The sequence below is a fragment of the Megalobrama amblycephala genome, linkage group LG7 (genome assembly GCF_018812025.1).
Source record: "Megalobrama amblycephala isolate DHTTF-2021 linkage group LG7, ASM1881202v1, whole genome shotgun sequence".
Lineage (NCBI taxonomy): Eukaryota > Metazoa > Chordata > Actinopteri > Cypriniformes > Xenocyprididae > Megalobrama > Megalobrama amblycephala.
Window position 1 is genome coordinate 33,276,605 of NC_063050.1, and position 26,221 is coordinate 33,302,825.

The following is a 26,221-nucleotide window of genomic DNA, read 5'->3' on the forward strand; positions in this document are numbered from 1 at the left end:
TTGGTATTAAAAACACAAACAAGAAAGCCCAGCCCAGGTGAGAAAAAGTAACACAAAAGTAATTTAACGCATTACTTTTCATAAAAAGTAACTAAGTAATGCAATTAGTTACTTTTTTAGGGAGTAACGCAATATTTTAACGCATTACTTTTAAAAGTTTCCCCAACACTGTAGATAGGTGCATAGGAAAAAAGACTGGTGAAGATCATATGATCGAAACGCTGCTAATAAAGAACCTTTTTTATAGTTTTGGAAGTTGAGAGTGTGCGGGATTTTTTTGTTTTTTCATTCAAAAAGAAAGGAAAAATTAAAATAAGGATTTGTTTATTGAGTAATACCTGGAATAATGAATGATGAAATTAATTTATTGTAATATATGCGATATAGAAAATAACTCATTCAGGTCACTTTAGACCCATGTTGTATATGTCCAAAACTGTTACTTTTCAGGAACACTGACAGACTTATAGGGTGACCAATTGCATTGATTTATATTTGAAAAAATAAAAATAAAAATAAAAAATTATGAAATATGTAGCCTAATATATTAAATATAATAAGACTTACATCCATCAAATATACAAAAGTAGCCTTGTTAAGATGTGAAATGTGTGGCAGATGACCAGTTGTCTGCAGTAAATATGTTCCTACTTGCAAAAATTTGCAAATAATAAAGATTTCTATATGGGTCATTTTTGACCCATGTGTGTAAAATTGATGTAGAAACTGTTTGTTTATAAAGTAAGAAAGAAAAAATAAACATAATTATTTGTAGAAAATCAAAAACAAGATATTTAATGAATACCTGGAATAAATAAATGACAAGATACATTTCTTTCAAAGATTCAGCAAAGAAACACTCAGTCATGATTGAAATAACATAGGAAATGAATACGGGTCATTTTTGACCCATGTGTGTAAAATTGATGTAGACATACAAAAACTGTGTTCGTTTATAAAGTAAGAAAAAAAAAATGAACAATGATTTTTGACAATCAAAAACAAGATATTTAAGGAATACATGAAATGAATGATAAAATACATTTCTTTGAAAGATTCAGCAAAGAAACACTCAACCATGATTGAAATTACATAGGAAATGAATACGGGTCATTTTTGACCCATGTCGCGTATTAGAAGGGTAGTGATACAAAAATGATTATTATTCAAAAAGTAAGAAAGAAAAAATGAAAATGAGGATTTGTGATGATCAAAAACAGGTTAATTGAGGAATACCTGGAATACTGAATGATGAAATTAATTTCTTGCAAAGATATAGAAAATAAAAACTCAGCCTGGTCATTTTTGACCCATGTTGTGCATCAAAGGGTTAAGAGTCAGTGTTTTCATAGGCCTGCTTATTATTCAATTTTGCCAGCACATCAGATGGGCTTAAAAGTAGTGACTTGGAAAAAAAAATCTAATTTTTGTTATTTATTTAAATTCATTTTAATAGGGAAAATGTCCCCTATTACTAATAACTATATATATAATTTTATATATATATTTATGAAGACTTCAGATGCAAAAGCCTCTAAGTGCCATCTGAAATTTTCTTCTAAAATGAGCATTTTTATCAAGCTTGTATGTTTATGCTCAGTTATTTCACTTTAATGGCAATGAAAAGGACCTATTAATTGCCATTAAAGTTGAATTACTGAACCTAAACATACGAGCTTGATAAAAATGCTTAAGTTAGAAGGAAATTTCAGACGGCACTTAGGCTTTTGCATCTGAAGTCTTCCTATATATAATTGTTAACCTAACATTTAAATTGCTACAGGATCATCTCATCCCTGTGTAACGCTATGGCCCAGATAACCCCAGTTAAATCAATGGAATGAAAGAGCTTGCAGGCGAAAAGTTGGTATTCCACTCGTTTAATGGCAGGTACACAGGAACACGCTTCTCTCATACATGAGAGATTGACTCTTTCTTAGCGTTACAAATAAAAATAAAGCAATATTATAACAAAAATGGGTGAGCACATTCATCATCTATCGTGGTTCTCATTACACAGTCACGTAGTTCTTCTACGTCATCACCGCATAGCGTGCATTGAGTGAAGTGATCAGTCTCTTAAAGGGCACAACGCACCATAATGTGATGCATGTAAACACAGTTTTGGCTTTTACACCTGTTCTCTAATATTTGCATATTATATGTGTACAAAAGTCTAAATATCACATTCATACCCTGTTTCATTAGTCAACAGGCATGTGATCAGCTAGAGATAAAAAAGCAGGAAAATCTGGCCACTTCCTTTTTAAGAAAAATAAATGGTAACACTTTATTTTACAGTGCCATAGTTACACGTTACTACATGCACTTACTATATTAATACCAGTAAATTATGCATAATTACAAGTAACTAACCCTAAACCAAACCCTAACTGGAACTCTATAGTAAGTACTTGTAGTTAACTTGTAGTTGTAGCACTGTAAAATAAAGTGTAACCAAATAAATAAATGCATTCTATCACATTAACAGATATATCTTATATTGTAATAATTGATACTGTTGTCCTGTAAAAATAAAAAGTAACATTTAGTAATCATTATATTATTGTCACGTTCCCAGTCATTCCCAGACTATGTTTCCCACAATCCTCCCTAGCAATCACCTGCACTCTCTCCACCAATTACCAATTGCCACATAATGCTGCAGCACATTATCTGGACTGTTTAAGCCACACACACCCTCACACACTTTGCGAGGTCTTGTTAAACCATCGTTGCAATTCTGAGCGTTTCTATCTTGTCTGTCTGTCTGCCTGCCTGTTACTGATCCCGTCTGTTCCCCGTGTTACGATTCCTGCTGCCTGCCCTTTGGACCTTTTGGATTGTTTATTGTTTCCTGGTTTTGTGAATGCTTTCCGCCTGCCCTGATTCATTGCCTATTCCTCCACTACGATTCTGCCTGCTCTCTGCCATACCTGTTTGCCACTGTTTGACCACTGCCTGTATTACTACGAGCTCTGTTTAATAAAAGCCTGCAGATGGATCTTACCCTGAGTCCCGCCTCGTTACAATTATATTATATTATATTAAAGTATTAATAGAATTGTTATTATTAAAGTACCTGCCAAAAGTTTGGAAACTATTAATTATTTTGAAATAAATCTCTTCTGCTCACCAAGGCTGCATTTGCAATACTGTGTTTACAATAAAACAGCAATATTGTGAAATATGACAAATTATCCAAATAAGTTTTCTATTTTAATACATTTTAAAATGTAATTTATTCTTGTGATCAAAGCAGAATTTATCTGTCACATGATCTTTCAGAATCATTACAATTTGACTTGATGCTGTAATAACACAGATCAAAGATTATGACAAAAAAAGTGGGATGCAAGAATTTAATCAAAGTATAACAATTTCTTTTTAACAAACGAAACAATAATTGAACACAAATGCTGGAAATATATCTTCAAAATGTCAAAGGTGTAAAACATCTGTAGGCAATTTACTTCATATGCTTTGGAATTGTTCTGTACTGAATGACTTTTGGGAATATATAATTTATACCAATTCAAAGATTATAGATATCCCAATTAGTAAAGATCCTAGAATTTGGATATTAGGGAATATTGATTTATTAAGCTCTTCTCAACATAAAAAGTATTTTTCACTGTTAGCAGGAACTGCAGGAAAAAAATTTATATTAGTGAACTGGAAGTGGATTCATTCCCCATCCAGACAACAATGGATCAATGAACTTCTTTCATACTGCACCCCTGAGAAAATCCTTTTCAATGTTAGGAAATCTCCGAGGACTTTTGAAAAAATCTGGGGCTCCTTTCTAGAACATTTACCTTCTCTTACTGCAAAGGTGTAGGTGCCCAGGTGTTCTCCATCCACACTCGGACTGCAGCCCCACCCTATTGAAACAAAAAAATAAAAAGCCACACAGCAGGCAGGTATGCAGGCCATCACACTGCAAAAATAATAACCATCGAATCAATCTTTGATTCGGACACTGCAAGGAATTTAAGAAGGGGATTATGGTCAGTAAAGACCACCACAGGAGCACTGCCACTAACATAAACATCAAAATGTTTTAAAGCCATCATCAAAGCTAACGTCTCCTTTTCGATCGCTGAATAATTCAACTGACAAAAGATTTCTTTTTTTTTTTAAAAGAAACTAACCGGCCTCTGAATGCCAAGGTCATCCTGCTGCATCCCCCAGCACGTACCTGGCTAGCATCCACTTACAATCTGAAGGATCTATCTGAGCGCGCCGACGCTAAAACAGGAGCCGTACATAGCAGGAGACCAGATGAACTTAACTTTATCCCTCAACAAATCAGTGAGAGGGACCACAACACTGGAGAAATGTATGCAAAATGCTCTATAATAACCTACAAGGCATAGAAAACGCATCAACTCTGGAAACTGCTCTACTGCCTGAATTTTCGCATTAACCGGACGCACATGCCCCTGTCCGACTACACAGCAAAGACAGGTCATGGTCACCCTCACAAACTCACACTTTGCGAGGTTGACCGTGAGCTTTGCCTCCGCCAAATGAGTAAAAAGTTCCCGCATTCGTACTAAGTGAGTATCCCAGGTGTTTGAATAAATGACTACGTCATCAAGGTACAAAGCATCACCTACACCTCCATGTCACCTACAACGCGATTCATGAGACACTGAAAGGTCGCAGGTGAGTTTCGAAGCCCGAACAGCATTACTTTATAGGAATACAACCCCTTGGGAGTAATGAACGCGGCAATCTCACGAGCATGGATAGATAAGGGAACCTGCTAGTAGCCTTTAAGGAGGTCAAATTTACTGACAGACTTCGCAGGTCTTACCTGATCGATGCAGTCCATTCTTGGGAGGGGAAGCGAATCCGGTTTTGTAACAGAATTAACTTTACGAAAATCAGTCCAAAAATGCATAGTGCCATCCGATTTAGGAACAAGTAGACAGGGAGAAGACCAGCTAGAAAAACTAGGTTCCGCAATGTCATTACCAACATGTAATTTATCTGCTACTCCATATGCTTTTGTTTTTCCGCATTTAACAGATAGAATCTGTTTTATTGGTTTCTCATCGCCCACCTCAATGTCATGTGAGAGATGAGTGCACGTACACAGTAAAATCCCCAGAGTTAACTCAACTCTGCTCAGAGTACATATGGTGCCTCTCTAAATAGTGTTAAAGTAACACTGAAGCTGAGATAATTAAGCAATTAATAAGGCTGTGACTGAAGTCAGCTGTAGTTCTTGTGTTTCTCTTTTCTTCAGTGATTCTGCTTGTTAACAGCAGGTGTTCATCACTAATGCAAAATCATCACTTAATTAATTGCTTAATTATCTCATTAACTTTAACTCTGCTTTAGTGTTATTTTAACACTATTTAGAGAGGGACCATATGTACTCTGGCAGAGTTGATTTAACTCTGGAGATTTTGCTGTGTAGGAGAATCAGAGAACAAACAAGGAAAACTATTAATTAATTCTGTCAATTGCGCCGCTGGACAACAAACTATTTTTCCAAGTTAGCCAAAGTTTGTAAGTTTTTAAAACAATCTATAGACATTTGTTCTACCTCATCCAATGCATTTTCAATGTCTCTACAGTCAGCTTTAACTGAAACTGGTGAGTCCACGACATGTCGCATGAGCGTGACTTACAGTAGGATGATCGCTACACACAGAAGACTGAAGTGCATTGGCAAAATAAGGTTTTAGTAAATTAACGTGGCAGAGCTGTGTTCTTTTCCTACGTTCAGGTGTTGAAATGATATAGTTGTCCTTTGACACCTGCTTTATGAATTTTTTAAATAGTTCCAAACAGTGTTGTAGTACTCGAGACTCAGACTAGGTCCTGGACTCGGTCTCCAGACCATATTCAAAATATTCCCATTCAAAATATTTCATGACTATTACTGTATGTTAAAGTTCGGGGGCAAAGAGCAATTATAATATTGTGGTCAATAAAACAAAATGCATTTGAATTATAAGGTTCCACACGTGATTAAGTTAGCTGTTACGCTTTCTCCAATAGAAAGAGATACAGACCCTCTTATCTCCCCATTATATACACTCTCTGCATATTATATTGCCATTTTTGATAATTATTAGCTTATGTGGCATTATGATATAATCTCTTATGTTCATCAAGCCTGCATTTATCTAATCAAAAACAACAATATATATTTTAAAAATAGTATTACAATTTAAAATAATGGTTTTCTATTTGAATATACTTTAAAATCTAATTTATTTCTGATGCAAAGCTGAATTGTCAGCATCATTACTCCAGTCTTCAGTGTCACATGATCTTTCAGCAATCATTCTTATATGCTGATTAATTTTCAAAGTTGGAAAGTGGAAACAATTGTGCTGCTTAATATTTTTTATAACATGCTGTGATCCTTCAGATCCTTCTTGATTTATAATAACAGAATTTATTCAAAATAGAAATCTTTTCTAACAAATTACCTTTACACCATCTACTATGTGGCCGTTTTACCCTTAACTGATTTTTAAACCAATATCACTAAATAAATTTATCAAGTAAATAAAATACAGTGTACATGGCATGGTATATTTGATGAGTATGGTGCCAATTTTATTGTTTCCACCAAACATTTACATATTCTTTTAGGTCTTTAGATTTCTTTAGGTCTTGTCTCAGACCCAAACTTATGTGAACTTTAACTTGTCTTGGAGTCCAACCTCTTTGGTCTCGATCTCAACTCGGACTCGACCCTCTTTGGTTTTGGTCTTGGTCTCAACTCGGACTCGACCCTCTCTGGACTCGGTCTTGACTCGGACTCGAATGAGCTGGTCTCGACTACAACACTGCTAAACAGTTAAGCACTATGAGTATTCCTATAGGAGCCAAGTGACTCCCTCAAATTCCTCTACGTGTTTCTACCCGATGCAGTCTAACATTTCTCATTACCATTTAGATTTACAGATATCTGGATGAATGAATGACGAAAATATAGTAAAAAGAGTGAATAACCTCCTATGTGAGATAATAATTGATTCTTCACAAAAATTAGTCTGATGCTATGGACATCACTCCATGCTGTGAGTCATATGACCAAAACTATTTGACATGAGAACATACTCAGAAAAGCACAAGACGGCTGCCAGGCCTGCCAGCAGAAGCCATTACACAGGTACAGAAATAAAACATGACAAATATATATATATATATATATATATATATATATATATATATATATATATATATATGTAATGAAACTGAAAACCTCCTGTGGTATCAAAGACAAAAATAAAATCAGGTTTTGTATCATAAGATTCCTCTGATCATTTTCATGTAAATTCAGAGTTTTTGTGTGGGAGCATCAACACATACTCATGTGAGAAGAGAGAGGTCCAATAAAAGAAGCCAGAGGGAGCTACTACAGAGCCAAAAGATATCCAAAACACAGAACTATTATTTCAAAATTTGTCAAAGGTTAGTCACAAGGCTGAGCAACTGGAGAATTATTGAAACTAAGGGGAAACAAATATATACATGCTTATAAACATCTGCCTATAGGCAGAACACATGATTGTGTATGGAGTAATATTGCTATTAATTCTGCTTTTTAATCAATTGAGTTTATGTGATGCACATTAAACTGTTAATCTATTTTTTAAAAGGATAATTCACCTCCAAATGGAAATTCTGGCATTATTTACACACCATCATGTACTTTCTTCTGGGAAACACAAAAAAAGACATTTGAGGAATGTTAGTTGTGGTAGACCAATGATTTTGTATAACATAACATGAATAAATACCTCAAAATATGTTATTTTATGTTAAAAGAAAGAAAGACATACAGGTTTGGAGTTATGTATTAGTCAGTAAATGATGGCAGGATTTTCATTTTTGAGTCAACTAACTCTTTAAGCCCTTGAGGGCCTGATGCAAAGCAAAGGTCACCGAACCATGACTAATGTTTTAAGAAAGTGGCTTGCAGTCAAGTTTCACGTGAGAGCTTGAGCAGCGGTTCTAATTTGCACAGCGAAACATTTACAAATTTCAAATTTAGCAGTTCAGTTTCAGTTCATGTGCAGATTTCACAGTTTGAAGGCCATGATGAAATGCTGGTGATACAGTACATGAGATCAAGAGGTTTAATTCTATCAATTTGTCATCTTTATGGTGCACAATCCTTGTATCAGATGTCTAACACAAAGACAGTAACAGCAGAACAAGGAATCATTGGTCTTCTGTTATCTGTGTGCAGTGCTGTGTGGTTGCACTTAACCTACAGAATGTGATTAAATACACAAAAAAAAAAAATTCATGCAAATCTTTGGGGTTTTGTTACAAGTTAAAAGTTACATAAATGATATAAAATGTAAATATAGAAGATCCAGTTAATTTGAACAAAGAGTTAAATCACGCGGGTTGTTAGCATGTGACAGTGTCAGTCTTACAATTTGACCTTTTAAAACGGTGAGAAATACTTGCAGGAGGAGCTTCATTTGACAGCAAGCAGTGATTGGTTGAACGTCATATACTCTCTCTCATAATTCAGCACGCCTTCTTTCCAGAAATACACTGCATTGGGATGCCGGTGGTATAAAGTTTTTAAGGAAAAACAATACCCGCTCTCATTCGAGTTATAGTCTGAGGGCCGCTTTCTTTTGTGCTTATAGATGGCGGAGGAGGTTTTGATAGATCCTGAGAAAACTAGAGGGGTAAGTAGCCCTAATTTAGTTTACATATTAGGCTATTATTATTATTAATACATGCAAATGCTGTATTGTGTCTTTAATTTCTGACGCGTCTTTGAGACGCGAGAGCTATGAGAGAGACTATAGAAGAAATGATGAAACATGATGTTTTCTCTAGAAGTCTCTCTCGTGTCATGAGACATCTGTCGAATTCCTTCGCATTTACAGGGAGAATTTGGTATTATAAAGATTTCATTTATTTTGTTCTCAAAGTAAGCGATTTATTTAAAGCATTTCTCTCACCTAAATATATAGTTGTTGTCTTAGATATATAATGTCTTTTTCAGACAACGCTAATATTTTCTGAATTAAACACTTTTAACCCTTTGATGCACAACATGGGTCAAAAATGACCCGGCTGAGTTTTTATTTTTGATAGATCCTGAGAAAACTAGAGGGGTAAGTAGCCCTAATTTAGTTTACATATTAGGCTATTATTATTATTATTATTAATACATGCAAATGCTGTATTGTGTCTTTAATTTCTGACGCGTCTTTGAGACGCGAGAGCTATGAGAGAGACTATAGAAGAAATGATGAAACATGATGTTTTCTAGAAGTCTCTCTCGTGTCATGAGACATCTGTCGAATTCCTTCGCATTTACAAGGTGAATTTGGTATTATAAAGATTTCATTCATTTTGTTCTCAAAGTAAGCGATTTATTTAAAGCATTTCTCTTACCTAAAAATATAGTTGTTGTCTTAAATATGTAATGTCTTTTTCAGACAACGCTAATACTTTCTGAATTAAACACTAATTCTATAGAGCTAATGATGTCCAATTTCGTAAGCTTGTGTTATATTGTTACCTCACAACACCTGTTCTAAAACTGCTCTTTCTCAGAGTTAAATATCTCTTTTTCTTCTTTTTTTTTCAAGAATTAAATATAGCAAGGGAAACCTAATTTGTTGCTAAAGAATGCCATTAGCCAATTGCATATACAATGGCTCAAGAAATTGAGTGCTTCCACACTTCTGTGAAGGAAGCCCAACAAGACAGCAACATTAGAAAGTTTCTTTAGAGTTTCTATACATTAATTTATAGTTCTTATATGTTTAAAGGCAGTGGTCCGAAGTGTCTTTTATTTGGCATTTGTCTCATCAAATAAACATTGTAATGCAAGTATTTTAGCAAGCTGTCAGCTCTCTTGGAGTTGAGCAAAATGGCAGCAAGATAGCTCATCTTAGAAAATAACACGAGTAGCATATCTTGTCAGGCAGGAAAAAAGATAAATCATAAGGATAAGGATAGGGGGCTTTCACGTTGGTAGTTTACTGTAGTTCAAAACAGCATGGTTTGCATGAAAAAACTGGTAATGTGAAAGCTGGACGCAATATCCTGGAACTATATTTCCCATTCATTTTCTGTGAAGGGGATAGTAAAATGTCTTCAATAATAAAGATAAACCAAACCAACCTCAGAGATTAATCAGAGCATTACAACCTTTTTTTAAGCAAAAATACAATGAAAATGGTATAAGGCTGCACTAACCCTAACTTTTTATGAGAAAATTACTCATGCCAACAAAAATCCCAACTTTTACAAAGGTACACCTTTGTACATGTTATTTACCCCTAAAGGTGCATATTAGTACTTATGATGCAAAAGGTGCATATTACCTTTTGAATGAACTTCGAATGAATGATGAATGAATCACATTATAAATGACCGAAATATTGCCTTGCAGTCATTGATTCGGAGGTCTTCTTAGAAGAGCTGTTTGTTGTGAAAGTCTGCTGTGAAAGGTTTATACTGTTATTGCTCAGTTTCTCTATATACTGTGTGGTTAAAATGAATGGGCTTTTTACTTCCAGAACTTTACTACATCTTATGAACATCTTGTGCCTGATGCAGAGAAAGCTCTCTTTCTGAGAACCCTGCTCTCTTTTTGGGCCCCGTGACTAGGGGGGCCCACTATGGCCCCACCTATAAAATTTTGAGTAAATTTAACCTTAGACCCGGTTTACATGTTGTTACTGTATTTAAGCTTCTCATGAGAAAATTTGAAAAGAATATTTTTATATTTTTAAGAATATTTCTCTGAATATCAGTCTTCAACAATGCATTACTAATTCATTTTATGAATTAGTCTTTCTGCTTTCTACTATAAATCAGAACAAAGATGGTATTTGAAATATAACTAAAGAATTTCTGTTTATTTCTATTTTTGCATTTCTATTTATTCACAAGTGACAGCCTTCAAACTTTCAGTTTTCCACGTCTTCCATGTCATGCAGCTGAGAATTTCTTCCACTTAACTGCTTTCACACTTTTAGAAGGTTGTTCATGTGCAGGATAATTATTGTAACTCAGTTTGCCTGGGCAGTGAACACTCATGCCAAATCTAGTCATGGTCCACTTCCGTGCTAATGCAGTCACATGCTAAATGGATCAGAGCCAGAGTCCAATACTTCACACTCACAAATGGTTTTTAAACCATTTAACATTTATGCATAAAGTGTGATTTTGTACTCCAGTCCAGACAGAAATTTCCTACCTGATTGTCCATGTTGGTTGCAGTGTGTGTTGAAAAACAAATATTTCTGTAATCTCTGTTCAGCGTTGAACACCCAAAGCTGCTTAAAGGGAGAATTTGTGAATGATTAAAGAAAGGTCTGTTCATATTCATATAGTTTCATATATTTACCATATATGTTCCTTATGAAAGAAAGCTCATGTTAGAAAGATGTAATGTGCTTAATCTAAGTGCCAGACATCTTCTGAAAAGTTTAAATCCAAAAGCAGGAATTTATGTTATTAAAAATGGTTGTATGTCACATGTTTCTCCAGCATCTAACCTCATCCCTGTTGGCAGTAGCATTCCTCTCTTCCTTTGGGAGCTCCATGCTCTATGGTTATAACCTGGCTGTGGTTAATTCTCCTGCACAGGTAACTGACACCAACAAACACATACTTCACATACAGTAACACTTTTTTATTCAGCTGGATTGAATCACTTACTCGCTGAAACACTGAATCACAGTTTGTTCACGTCTTTTCTTCTGATGATTTTAATGTTCTTAAAATGCCCTCTGACATAACATTTAATTTTAATGAAGGCTATTTAAACTTTGACAGATGTCAGTAGCACTACAAGTGCTAAATAATATGAAATAATTCACTCTTCCATTACAGTGAAGGCTTGAAATGGTACATACTTCTGCCAACAAGTCACGAGTCCTGACTAGAAGTAACAGAGCGTGATCGCACTGAGAGTATAACTGCATGCAGGTTGTGAAAGAGTTATGAAGAAGAGAGGCTGAAAATGTATGTTCTAGTCTAAATTCAAGCTCATTTAGAAGAAATAAATATGACAATGGCAAAATGGATACACAGAAAAAAGCCATTCAAAAGAAAAAATAAATAAATGCAGCAATCACATGACAATATTTTTTTTTGGGGGGGGGGGGGTGTTTTTCTCTACAATGATTCATCTGTCAACAACTATATAATTTTGACTTGCTATTTTGATTTGCTTTCATTTTCTGTTCATCCAATTACAAAACACTAGATGCCCATTTTATCAAAATTTGACTGCAAACAGCTGAGAAGTTCTTTAACCCATAATTGCTGAAATTGCATTAAGTGTGTGATTTAATTTAGTAGAAATTCTTTAGGTAACTGAATCTCATATCAGTGCCTATCACATATTATAACTGTGTAAGCATGATTGGCAATGCCCAGACAAGATATTATATGTATATATTGTATTTGTTCTTCTAATAGTACATAAAGGACTTTTTTAACCAAACCATTGTGAGGCGGAATGGGTCAGAAGTGGATGAAGAGACTCTCACGCTTATGTATTCAGTCACTGTGTCTATATTTGCCATTGGAGGCCTGGTGGGCTCTCTCACAGTGGGAATGCAGGTTACCAGATTTGGGAGGTACAGTATGCGGCTTATACATACATTACACTTAATACATTGCACAGCTTCAAGGCCAAAGCCCTTTAGCTGCTTGAATGCTTTGTGCGTCTTACTAATTTCTAGGAAAGGGACACTGGTACACAGCACAGTTCTGGTCTTTATCGGTGGAGGGCTGATGGCCTTCAGCCGATTATGTGGATCTCCAGAAATGATCATTGTTGGGCGTTTCATTACAGGGATACATTCAGGTAATTCATCTTATTTAATATGGAAGACCTTAAATGCCAAAAATGAAAATTCCATCATCATTTACTCACCCTCATGCCATTCCAAATCTATATGAATTTCTTTTTTTCTGTGGGACATAAAAAATATTATTTGGAGAATTGTTTTTTTTTTTTTTTTTTTTTTGCTGAACAATGCAATCATCAAAACGGTTAACATTTTTCGGGATGTAATCCAGTCTAGGGTGCAATATCACCTTACCTATTGAAAGTTGATCGAGCGTGTTCCGCTCCCAAACAAAGAACACAAAATTCGTATCCGTCGTCCCCAGGAATAGATCAAGCAAGGCACAATTCCTAATGTTCTTTGATTTTTTTTATTTTAACTCCTGCTCTAAACAGACAATGGCTATGTTTACATGCACCAGTTTTCATCAATCCGAATGAATTGATTCCAATCGCAGATCTGTTTACATGTACTCTAAACATTGTAATCTAATTCAAATATCCATTTATATGTGTTTTATATACATTCCGATTAAAACTTTTGTGCATGCACGTGCTCTGCGTTTGTGTGACGTCATATCAATCACACTTGCGGAGACAAAAAAAAGGCTAACAGGCTTCTTTTATTATTAAATTAATATTATAATAAATTTGCCCCGCAATAATTTAATAGCGCATCATGGCATAACTGTCACTCTGTGAGGATAATAAAAGATTAAGCTATTATCTTTGAAAATGTTTTAAACATTTTTAGGTCTATTATACAATGAAATTTAGGTCTATAATTAAAATTATTAAGAGTGTATAATATTTCCCAAACACTGCAGTCATCAATGAAAATTAAGTGCAGCTTTACTTCAAGACTTTTAAAGGAGTCATGAACTGCGTTGGTTTATTGTTTTATAATGTTTCCTGGGGTGCACTTATAATGATAGTATGCTTTTTACATCCAAAATTGTCATAAATTATAAATAAAAGGCATTTTTCCTACCCTGATTTTAGCCTCTGGCTTGAACGCTCTGTTTTAATGGGCGTGTCTGCTGTGAGACTTCAGTGTAAACGCCCACTGCTGTGATTGGCTGACATCTTTCCATTTGAAATAGCCAAGTATTACTCTCTCTTTTAGCACGTTTTTACTAGTACAGCTCTCAAGGTTAACTAATCGTGAAAAGTGTTGCATTACATTTAGATCTGTGGCATTATATTTAGACTGTGGCATGAAAGGTTGCAGAGATGAACACTGTAGCCGATCACAGACATGTTGAGTGAATGAAAGCAGTGATCTCGTCATTGCAACTCAAATTCTGTACACTAACAAAAGCTTTCATCTTCACTAACAGTGCAAACGCGATATAACTAAGAGATTCGTTGAATAAAACGGGAGTTTTGCATGTCAGTCATGATAAACTTGCGCTGTTTGATTGACAGCTTCAGCGCGCGCTGCTCCAACGATTGCAAAAGTTGCTTTCTTTGATTGCTTTCTTTATATAATTTAATCACCGTTAAATAACAGATTATTTTCATCCTACTAAGAGAAACAACGCAAGTTGACGTTTAGTCACGGGTTTGATTTACTGACACACAGACAAAGATCATCTGACTGTACATGAATCATTACATATCAGATCAGGCATTAGAATTAACACAGTTACTGACATGTTGTTGCGTTACTGTCGAGTCCAGGCACTGCACAATATTTTGTAATCCTCAACAGCTTGTTTATTGCTTGGTAGCTCGATCTGGTTTAGCAACACGTAGGCCTATGTTACTTAGGCTAACTATTCTATTGCATGTCATGCACGAATCTGTGGGCGGGACTAAACAGGCAGTGATGAAGTAGGCGTTGATCTTCTTCTGCGGAGGCAGTGCTTGCTGCCCTGTGACGTCATAGATCCCCACTTTGTAAATCCTGTCGTTTTCTGGGTCTGGTGTCAATTAAAGCTTTTATTGGACTAACAAGGAAGTTTTCAGCTCTAAAACTTACAGGATATTCTTATAGTATGATAACCTCTTATATGTCAAAAGCTCAAGAAAAAATTTGATTTCTCAGTTCATCACCCCTTTAAAAAAACAAGCTGTTTACCAAAAAAATTATTCTCATTTGTTTATATGTATAGCCACAAGAGAAATAATAGAATAAATTAAGACAGTTATATACCGTTATATTATGTTGAAATTCATCTGAGAGAATATGCTCCGTTAATACAACTCCGTCACTTTTTACTTTAACTTTCTGTAGTGAATATTGACCGAGGTTGAGACTTTTTCATCGGCAAAACTCTTGCGCAAAGTTTAAACGTTGCTTTTTGTGTGATATGCATTGGCTCCCCTTCTTGTTTTAAAACAGAAAGATTTCCAATATTATGACGAAGGGATACAGCTGCACCACTGCCTGTTGGCATACATCTTTACAACTAAAGACGTGAACGTGAACTTGCTTAATGCGTGTCAAGATTGCACTGTGCATGTGCCCCAGAGACTTCTGAATACGATTGAGAAAGTAGTCGGAATCAAGCGTTTACATGGTCATTTTTTGCTGTTGGATCGGATTAGAAAAGGAACAAACCACCCCTTCCAATCCAATTGAAATTTAATTCGGATCGAGCTCATAAGGATCGATTAAGGTGTTTACATGAATGTTTTTCAATCCGATTGAGCCGTCAATCCGATTACAAATGAATTATTTGGGTGCATGTAAACGTAGCCAGTGACAGTTTTGCGCACACAGTGACGCTCTAGCGCAGGTGTTATTTACAGACTTGATCACGCATGAAGGTGCGTCACCTGACTTTGTCCTTGGCCAATGGCTTGGCGTGAACTACACGTGACTCAGACACTGGCTCAAGCTGAAGTAATTCTCATAGCATCAACCCCCTGATGCAGCATCGCTGTTCCCTAGAAAGGGAACCTCTTTTTGAATTTTTGAATATTTGAATTTTCTCCTCAGATTTCTAGTGTCATCAGTAATATTCATCTTGAGTATTTTTCCACTGTACTGATATGTGCTCCTCTGCTGTACTGTTGTAGGGATATCTCTCAGCGTTGTTCCAATGTATCTGGGAGAAATTGCTCCAAAGAACCTCCGGGGCTTTCTAGGACTCGTGCCCAGCATCTTCATCTGTATAGGAGTGTTTATTGCTCAGATTTTAGGACTCCATGAGATCTTGGGCAAGGTGGTTAACTTCTATTTCATTTTATATCATTGTACAAATATTACAAATATATTGATTGATATATTTTGAACTTTTGTTGTGCCAGCATGTTTTGCCATGTTAAACAGATCTGTTACTGCTTTTATTTTAGTCTTGTTAAGTCTTCTTATCATTATCATTTGGTTGTTCCACACAGGAAGAGCACTGGCCTCTCTTCCTCTCTCTAGTCGTGGTGCCTACATTCATACAGCTCATGTTGTTGCCCTGGTTCCCAGAGAGTCCGAGATATCTGTTGATGGAAAAGCGGAACATTCATGCCACTATCACAGGTATAAACATTTCACCCAAAAATCTAAATTATGGCTGCATCCGAAATCGCATACTTCTCTACTATATAGTAGCTGGTAAAGAGTAGTATGTCTGAATTCTCAGTATTCATAAAACAGTAGGCGAAAAGTACCTGGATGACTTGCAGCTTCTGGCGAGATTCTGAAGTGTGCATACGATAAACACTTTACTATCCTATGAGGATTTATTAATGGCAGTGAAGCAACCCAACTGACGCTGGTAGGTCACATGGTCACATGACAATGACAACTTGACGGATGTTGTACTGTAAGTCCGGATTACATTCATACTCTATAGAATGTACTTTTTAGTGGTCACAAAGTAATTACTAATTCAAAAGAAATACCTACTCAGAGAGTATGCGATTTCGGATGTTCAATCAGGACATTTGATCATGTTGTTCCAAATCTGTACTTCTTTCTTCTCGAACACAAAAAGTGATTTTTTTGAGAATATAATGAAGATTATCATTGAATAACAAAATTTTGCCTCACTCAAAGCTGTATACATTCAGAGGATTTATACAGCACATAATTTTGCCTGGACTAGTGTAATGATTCTTTTTTTGGTGTTTTTGTAATAGTGCCCATTCATTGTAATTGCATGGAAAACACTGACCACTGCATCCTCTGGTGTGTCAAGTTTGAAACAAAAAATAAATAAATAAATAAATAAAGATTTCTATTTCTGTTGTACAACTTAAAATCTTCCATGATAAGTATCCTTGAAATTCTTCCGCATGTTTCCTCACACTTCACCGCATTAAAGCTGATTGAATTGTGTTGGAGGGATTAGTGGCCAGACCAGGAGACTCTCATAAGCTGTTATTGTCCTTACTGTGATCTCAGAGCTTCAGAAGCCTCAACTACAAAGGCCCATCAGTCATACAGCAGCTACCAGGTGGAGAACTCACTGACTACAGCAAAGAATGTGACACAGGATTAGAGAAGAGTAGCTGTAGAAACATAAAGCCATTTCTATACAGAATTATGGTGTATTTGTGCATGATTTAAGGGGATGATATTAATATTGTCATCATGGCAACATGTAGCTCATAATGTTATGAGGCTTAACATCATGTTGAGTTGCTAATTGAAGACTGCGACTTTTTGAAAGATGATTAGAGATAAATCAGAGGAGAAATGCTTTTTTAAAAACCTAAGGTTTTTTTCTCTCCACTACAAACACTTTATGGTGTTTTACTTTGCCATGGTGGCTTTTGGCTTACTCACAGAGGGTTTACAGATAAATATATTAAAGGTTCTCTAAGCGATCCTGAGCGGAGTAACTTCCTGTTGACGTTCGAAGTGTTGTCAAACAAAACAGAGGCTAGCTAGACCCTCCCTCCTCCTCCTCCTCTCCCTCCCATCCGTGCTTCCTGAAACAGTCATGAACGCGCATTTAAAATCATTCTTGTCGGTTATTGGCTGGAGCATGTTTATTATGTTTTGTGGTCCAGGCTGCACCAGTTTGTTTTTGTTGCCGTTTTTGGAGCTTGTGGCGACTACAGAGACCGCGTTTTTTTACAGTGTGTTCAGGGGACAGGCAGCTAGCGGATAGTGAGGAGATGTTTGCTGTATGTGACAAAAAATGTTTTGGCCTAAAAACGCGTGACATCGCTTAGAGGACCTTTAAGTATAGTGCTGTCAATCAATTTAAAAAAATTAAACACATTTTTCTGTAATTAATTGCTATTAAGCTCACCTAACCTTGTACATATATAACAATTTGTTATATATTTTTATATTGTAATACATATTTTCACACTGAATATTCAAATTAATATAAACAGCAAGATGGTATATTTTAAATATTTGTTTAATGGGATCTTTTTACTTTTAAGTACTATGAATGAAGGCCAGATAATAATACTGCTATATACTGATGTCTCTATTAAATGATTTTTTTTTTTCTGGGGATGAAATGAGTAGATATGTACTTTAAAGAAAGAATTTCACATTATTACAAATTACACTTTAAAAAAAAAGTATTTAAAACTGTAGCTTTTAAAAGTGTTAAGACACAGTTATAAAAAGTGTACAGTGTTCAGCTTAATTGAGTACACCCCCTTTTAAAGTAACATTTTAAACAATATTTAAATGCACGCAAAAACAATTTCCAAAATGTTGACAAGACTAAGTTTTATATAGTATCTTTTTAACTTATAACATGAAAGTAAGGTTAATAATATAACTTACAGAACAACATTTTCAGTTTTACTCAAATTAGGGTGATGCAAAAATGAGTACACCCCACTGAAAGTCTCTGAAGCAAAGCTAAATTTTAGACTACAAATGTCTAATTTAACAAGAATTCAACCACAGGTGAGTCTGAGTATTCATTACACAGGTGTCCAGCAGACAGTTGACTAGAGATGGAACTGCAACCATCTCACAGAGACGTCCAGGTCATCCACGGAAGTTAACACCTCGACAGGAGCATCTTCTGATGAGAAGGGTTGAAGAAAATCATCATGCAAGTTCACTGCAGTTATCTAAAGAAGTAGAAAGCCAAACTGGGGTGACTATTTCCCGTGACACAATACACCGTACACTGCAGAGGAATGGCATGCATGGGTGCCATCCACGAAAGAAGCCTCTCCTAAAGCTCAGGCACAAAAAAGCCCGCCTAGAGTTTGCCAGGGCCCATGCTGACAAAGATGAACACTACTGGGACTCTATACTCTGGAGTGATGAGACCAAGATAAATGTTTTTGGAACTGATGACTTCAAAACTGTATTGCATCGCAAAGATAAGGAATACAAAGACAAATGCATGGTGCCTACAGTGAAACATGGTGGTGGCAGTGTCCGTATGTGGGGCTGCATGAGTGCTGCTGGTGTTGAGGAGCTGCATTTCATTGATGGCATCATGAATTCACAGATGTACTGCTCTATACTGAAAGAGAAGATGCTACCATCACTCTGTGCCCTTGGTCGTTGTGCACTTTTCCAACATGACAATGATCCTAAACACACATCTAAGGCCACTGTTGGATTTCTGAAGAAGAACAGGGTGAAAGTGATTCAGTGGCTCCTGATCTGAACCCAATCGAATCGATCTGAACCCAATGGGGAATTCTGAAGAGACAAGTTGAGCATCACTCTCCATCCAGCATCCAGTCTCTAAAAGAGGTCATTCTTGAAGAATGGAAAAAGATAAATGTTGCAAAATGTCGCCAACTTGTTCATTCCATGCCTAGAAGACTTAGTGCCGTCATTAAAAATCATGAAGGCCATAAAAAGTACTAGATGTAGTAGTTTTTGTTGTGGGGTGTGCTCATTTTTGCATCACCCTAATTTGAGTAAAACTGAAAAATGTGTAATCTAAGTTATATTATTAACCTTACTTTCATGTTATAAGTTAAACAGATGTTATATTAAATTTAGTCTTGTCAACATTTTGGAAATTGTTTTTGTGTTCATTGAAATATTGGTTAAAATGTTACTTCTCAAAAGGGGTGTACTCATTTACGCTGAGCACTGTACTCTCTTTAATATTACATTATCTGCAACTACAGTTTTTTTTTTTTTAATATTTTAAGATTTGAAGCACACTTTTAAGCACACAGGGGATGCTTTAGTCCAAACTGATCTGTTGTATTCTGCTGTTCTGATTCTCTGTTGTTCTGACATGATCTGATGGGCCGATATTCTTACATAATGATGCTCAGACTCTGATTCCTATTTGCAGCACTGAAGTGGTACCGTACTAAGTCTAACATCCAGGCTGAGGTGGAGGAGATGCAGGAAGAGCAGCGCTCTTTGTCCTCAATGGAGACTGTCTCAGTATTGCAGCTCTTCAGGGATCCTTCTGTTCGCTGGCAGGTTGTTACTGTCATTGTTGTCAATGCTGGAATGCAGCTGTCTGGAATCGATGCGGTATGTGTGTGTTTTTAAAAGTGGTAATGGTGATGACAAATACCATCAAGTGGCAATACCATTATTTGAGATGATACAATGAAACACCTGGTTTCTATTTCTAGATCTGGTTCTACACCAATGCCATCTTTGAGAATGCTGGCATTCCTGTTCAACAGATTCAGTACACAACCGTTGGCACTGGAGCCATAGAGGTCATCGCTGGACTCATAGGGGTGAGAATGCCATGATTGACACCAAAGGCATATCGTAAATATTAGGAAACCATGTTACATTGTTTTTTGTTTTTTTTTGTTTTTGTTTTTTTGTGTGTGTGATTGTGATTGTTCTACATATTAGTAAAAATAGAATGGCAAATTTAACCTATGATAATATAATAGGCTCCTAAGTAACACTGAGTAATTCTCAATTCTCTGAATGTTGTCCAGTGCTTTACTATTGAGCGTGTGGGTAGGAGGCCTCTGATGATTGGTGGCTTTAGCTTTATGGGCGTGTGCTGTGCTGGAATCACTTTCTCCCTCATGTTACAGGTAATTATGAACATTAATATTTACTTGCTCTTGTCTCAATGACCTTAAGATTATTGACACTTGAGTAATAATTAGTTATTACTTATTACTACAACTAATTGTATCGTAAAGGTACTTATACTATATATATATATATATATATATATATATATATATATATATATATATATATATATATATACAGTCAAACCAAAATTTATTCAGACACCTTGAACATTTCATTCATTAATACAGTTTATTCACTATACTTAAAAAAAAATGAATACAATTGAAAATGTATATGTTATATATAAAATTCAACCTCCCAAAGTGGCTAGTAGGAATGACTGCGTTACAAGCCAGGTGGGTGTTAATGTCAAGCCATGATATATATATATATATATATATATATATATATTTATTTCTGTGATGGCAAAGCTGAATTTTCTACAGTCATACTCAGCAATTACAGTCTTCAGTGTCACATGATACTTCAGAAAATCATTCTAATTGGCTGATTTGATGCTCAAGTAATATTTCTTGTTTTACCAATGTTTAAAACAGTTGTGCTGCTTAATATTTTTGTGAAAAAAAAAAAAAAAAAAAAACATGATGGAAACAGCATTTATTTGATATATAGTTGTTTTCTTTTAAAATTTTTAACTCTCTATTGTCACTTTTGATCAGTTTAATGTATCATTTCTGGATAAAAGTGTTAAAGTAAAATTACTGACTTCAGACTTTTTACTTATTTCTTTATTTATTAGTTTATATATTTTGATCTCCAGTTCTTTTGTCTTTGGTTAGGCTCATTTACCCTTTATGCGGTATGTCAGTGTGGCCTGTGTGGTTGGAATCATCGCTGGATTCTGCATTGGACCTGGTGAGGATCTCACTGGAATTTCTCTTAGTCATTTTCATGTCTGTAGCCTACATCTTACTCTTAAAGGTTGCCTTTTATATTTGTTTATGTTCTAAATAAGTTATATTTATAAAATGATATTAGCAAAATTAACTCAGACATGGTTTAATGGACTTTCCTTGTGGATGTTATTATGTACTGCAGCTAATTATACAAATAAAAAAATAAAAAAAGGTTTGTTACAATAAAGCCTTTTATTTGATAGACTAGTGCCACCTGTTGGTGAAAGAGTATATTTGCTTACAAAAGAGCATGTCGAATAATGTGATATGTACTTATAGTTGTGTTGCTTTTTAAATGAATTCAAATATGTCTTATTATTTGACTTTGATGCTATTATGTTTGCACAGCTGGTGTCCCGTTCCTTATGACAGGAGAGCTCTTTAAACAATCCCATCGACCTGCTGCCTACATTGTAGGAGGATTTCTCAACTGGATATCAAACTTCACTGTGGGATTTGTCTTTCCGTTCCTTCAAGTAAGCCTTTTCTTCAGGGAGCTCACTGTATATTGCGGACAGATTGCAGTTTACAATTTACTTACAGTTTTTTTCGATTGCTAAACGACAGTGGGCACATGTGCAAAACTCTAACTACAGTCTGCACAGCAGCAGTTCATGTGGACCAAACTCTAGTTCGTTTTTCATTGCTTGAACACAGTTTTCAAAACTCTACACACTTATCCCATGACTTTAACCACAACCTGCACAACACTGTGGATTTACAGCACTTTGTTCAAATGCTAACACACTGCTGTCAAAACTGTGAACCACACATTCAAAACAGAATAGATTTCAGCGTGGTGCCTTTCAAACACTGCTGATTTCAATTTTGCAGGATTAGCCCCTCAATTATTTGTTCGAATTACAGTATGTACTTTTAGTTTCTACCTTTTTTTTCTCATTACTGTAATTCCGTAAATTACTACAGACTATTGACGCAAACTGCTCATTTTCATTTACCTTAAAGAACTGTTATGTTCTAAAAATTTAAATAAATCATGTGAAAGAATGTCACTCTTTTCTTTGAAGAAAATATTACTTTGTATGAAGTCACTGAAATTGTTCAAACTGTAAAGATGAAAAGTTTGTATTTTCTGTGTTGGAGTTTGATGCTAGTGTTTTTACTCTCAGTGTGTTCTGAGTGACAGTGTGTGTTATCAAAGTGAGGGTTGTGCATAGTGTTTGGCTGCTCTGAGCCTGTTTTGAGTCATGTGTTAACTGTTTAGCTCAGGTGACTGTTGGTAGTGCAGACTGTACATGGAGTTTTGCACATGTAGCTCCAGTTGTGCTCACTGTCGTTTAGCAATCGAAAAAAACTGTAATATCAAATTATGTTGTCAGCATACTAATTTGAGTGACAAGTTTGTTGTTCATTTCCAGGTTAAAATTAGATTTTAATCTCAGATTTTCATTGTATTTAGATGTCAGCTGGTGCGTTCTGTTACCTGGTGTTCTGTGGTGTGTGTGTGGGGGTAGCAGCCTACGTCTACTTCATCATCCCTGAAACAAAGAACAAAACATTTGTGGAGATCAGTCAGTTGTTCGCCTCAAGAAACGCTTGTGAAAGTGAAAACCAGGTGCTGGGACCCGCTGACCAAGTCAGGCTCAAAAAGATGAATGGGTATGGAGCACTGGTGCCTGTAGATGTGGACAAAATGGACAGGACAGAGAAATAGTTGTGGGGGAAAAAGAGAGTGGTATACTGTGTTCTGGTGCTACAAAACACTGTTCTGAGTGCTGTGAGAATGTGATGTTTTCATTTTTACATCCTGTCATTGGAGCATTTACTACAAAATCACTATTACAGTAGCCCATATGATTTATACAATGTAGCATATATGTCCTATGGGCTACTTTTATGCTGCTTTTGTTTGCAAGTCTTCTAAAAGCCATACAATAGTTTGTGTGATGAACAGACTAAAAATTCTCACATCTATCTGAAAAAATGGAGCCTGCTTGGAAATCAGCAACATCACACGTCGTTGCTTGACTGCTAACCAAACGGCAAATCTGCACATTAAAGGCCATATTTGAGAGTTCATTTTAAGATGTCATAATTTTATTTTGCTGGCAGACCTGTGCGGATAATATCTTTTATTCCAGTTCTAGATTTGAAAGCTACAAAATTGCATTATTGTCCACATTCAATTTGAACTGCTTGAGAGCTTCCTCACACAAAGCTATCGTATGCCTTCAGAAGGCTTAGAATATAGAGCACTAGTATTTATGTACTACACTACTGTTCAAAAGTTTGGGGTTGGACATTTTTATCTCTTAGACTCTCCAAGGCTGCATTTATTTGATTGAAAATACAGTACATTGTGAAATATTATTACAATTTAAAATAACTGTTTCTATTTTATTTAAAATGTGATCTCTTCCTGTCATTAATTTTCAGCAGCCATTACTCTGGTCTTTCCTTCAGAAATAACTTTAAAGGTGCTACAGAGGATGTTTTGTTTTATACATTTTTGCAATATTACTTGAAACTGTCTTTACTAACTGATAAAAGACTATTTATTATGTGCACTGAAAGGAATAATATTAATATACATCATCTGTGCATGAGGTAGGGCCTTAAAAACATCAGCCAATCGTTTACGCGATCATCGCGTAAACGATTGGCCCTCTGGCTTGTCAATCACTGCCATGACGTTCCTTGTGAGAGACGAGCGCGGCTGCGCGCTCCAGTAACTTTCCACACTCTACAGGCGCCGCATGCAATGTTTTTGTCAGGAGACAGGAGTAACAACTGCAGATTATGAGTTACCTGCGGTGAGTCCGACATAATGAATCCACTAACACGACACAGCGAATGCCGGTGGTAAACACTCGTGTTCCAATACTCGTGCATGAGTTTTGGGAGGCGTTCCCTCGAAAAACTCACTATAGTTGTGTCCCAAATGACGCACTATACACTATGTACGTGTGCACTATGCACTCATCCATGTAGAAGGTGAATTGTATAAGGTTATTTTGTCATTTAACAACGGAGACCGATCCTCCCTCCCCCTCCACTACGTAATTAAAGCTGCGACAGTTGAGTGCACGAAGTGTCCAACATTCCACACTTCGTTTTTTCCGTTAATTTAGTGCATCATCCGGGTATTTAAAGTGTACTTTTTCTTTTTGGAATTTTCAGTGTGAACGCACTACTCACACTATTTATACTTAAAAACGTCATAGAATAGTGCATAAGTACGTGAATTGGGACGCACCTTTTAGTTTTCTCAGTCGACGAAAAAATCCTCTGTAGCACCTTTAATATGCTACATTTTTATGCCTTCAGATGAGATGTTAAACCGAGGCCCTGACTCTCTGTGGTCATTAAAAATCCCATGGCATTACTCGTAAAGAGAAGGGGTGTAACCCTGGTGTCCTGGCCAAATTCCCTCCATTGGCCCTTACCAATCATGGCCTCCTAATAATCCCCATCCATTGAATTTGCTCTATCACTCTCTCTCCTCTACACATTTAGCTGGTGTGTGGTGAGCGCACTCGCGCCGTTGTACTGTGGCTGCATCCAAGTGGATGCTGCACACTGGTGGTGGTTGAGGAGAGACCCCAGATACGATTGTAAAACGCTTTGGGTGTACAGTAGTTACAGTAGTACATTAGTTGTGCTGCTTAATATTTGTATGTAAACGTTTTACTGTCACTTTTGATTAGTTAATGCATCCTAGCTAAATAAAAGTATTAATCTCTTAAAAAAAAAAAAAAAAAAACTGACCCCAAACTTTTGAACAACAATGTACCTCTATGGAGTTTTTGGGTGTGTGGTGACCCATGGTCACTATTAACCTTTGTAGTATTATAGTAAAGAATTATTTTTGATTTGTGATGATAAAAAAGTTAAAGGGCGTTCCATGGAAAAATAACAGCAAATGGGTTCTGATTCCACATAACTGCCCTCAGGTTGCATTGCAGGGAACTGTTCCTGTATTGCCAGTCTCTTTGGATAAGAACACATCAGGTAAATGACAAATAACCAAAGAACTTGTCAAGTGCTTCTTATTTGGTTTGTATATTTAAAGAAAAAAATTATATCTATTCCTCCTGCCTGTTGGAATCTGTGACCTGGCAGGTACAACATGGCTAAAATTATTATTATTATTACTACCACTACTGTCCATTCAGTAGTTTTATCCACAACCTTATTAAAGCTATAATGTGGCCATAGTATCTTTATGTTTTTTTTTTTTTTTGAATTCTTGGATTCCTTAAGTAATATTGTTTTATACTCTCCTCTCCTTTTTTATATTTGGGAGTATGTTCTTGGCTACGTTAGTAGTTTTATTTCAAAGCCTAAGGATTTTCCATTATGTGGAACTAATAATAAAAAGTATAAATTATTAAATATGTTAACAAAATAATTATAAACAAATTAGGACAAAGCAAGTAAAATATCTGAAAAGCAAAATACATGTACAAATGAATGTAAAACTATGTTGTGTATATAAACATATTCTGTACTGTACTTGTCTGTACTGTTACAGCTGAATGTGTTTTAACCTATTGTCTAAGAAGAAGACAATAGTTGTTTTCAAGTATTAATACAACTACTGTTTATTTTATATTTCATGTCATG

General features: G+C 35.8%; 1 protein-coding gene across 1 annotated transcript; it reads left to right on the top strand.

The window, feature by feature from the left end:
• Window positions 1–8,305: 8,305 nt before the first annotated feature.
• Window positions 8,306–23,315, top strand: slc2a15b (solute carrier family 2 member 15b). The gene is made up of 12 exons (XM_048197145.1): window positions 8,306–8,684; window positions 11,512–11,610; window positions 12,448–12,608; window positions 12,714–12,838; window positions 15,848–15,993; window positions 16,169–16,301; window positions 20,014–20,201; window positions 20,306–20,416; window positions 20,630–20,731; window positions 21,518–21,593; window positions 21,983–22,110; window positions 23,055–23,315. Exons 1-12 carry the CDS (start codon window positions 8,643–8,645, stop codon window positions 23,307–23,309), a joined length of 1,566 nt encoding a protein of 521 aa, XP_048053102.1. The 5' UTR covers window positions 8,306–8,642; the 3' UTR covers window positions 23,310–23,315.
• The last annotated feature ends 2,906 nt before the right edge of the window (window positions 23,316–26,221 follow it).

What these genes read in the sequence shown, in the direction of transcription:
- slc2a15b (XM_048197145.1), top strand. Translation starts at nt 8,643, where the DNA reads ATGGCGGAGGAGGTTTTGATAGATCCTGAGAAAACTAGAGGG. An exon ending in CAGGTTACCAGATTTGGGAG is followed by an intron (nt 12,609 to 12,713) that starts GTACAGTATGCG and finishes ACTAATTTCTAG; the next exon opens with GAAAGGGACACTGGTACACA. An exon ending in CTTTCTCCCTCATGTTACAG is followed by an intron (nt 20,732 to 21,517) that starts GTAATTATGAAC and finishes GTCTTTGGTTAG; the next exon opens with GCTCATTTACCCTTTATGCG.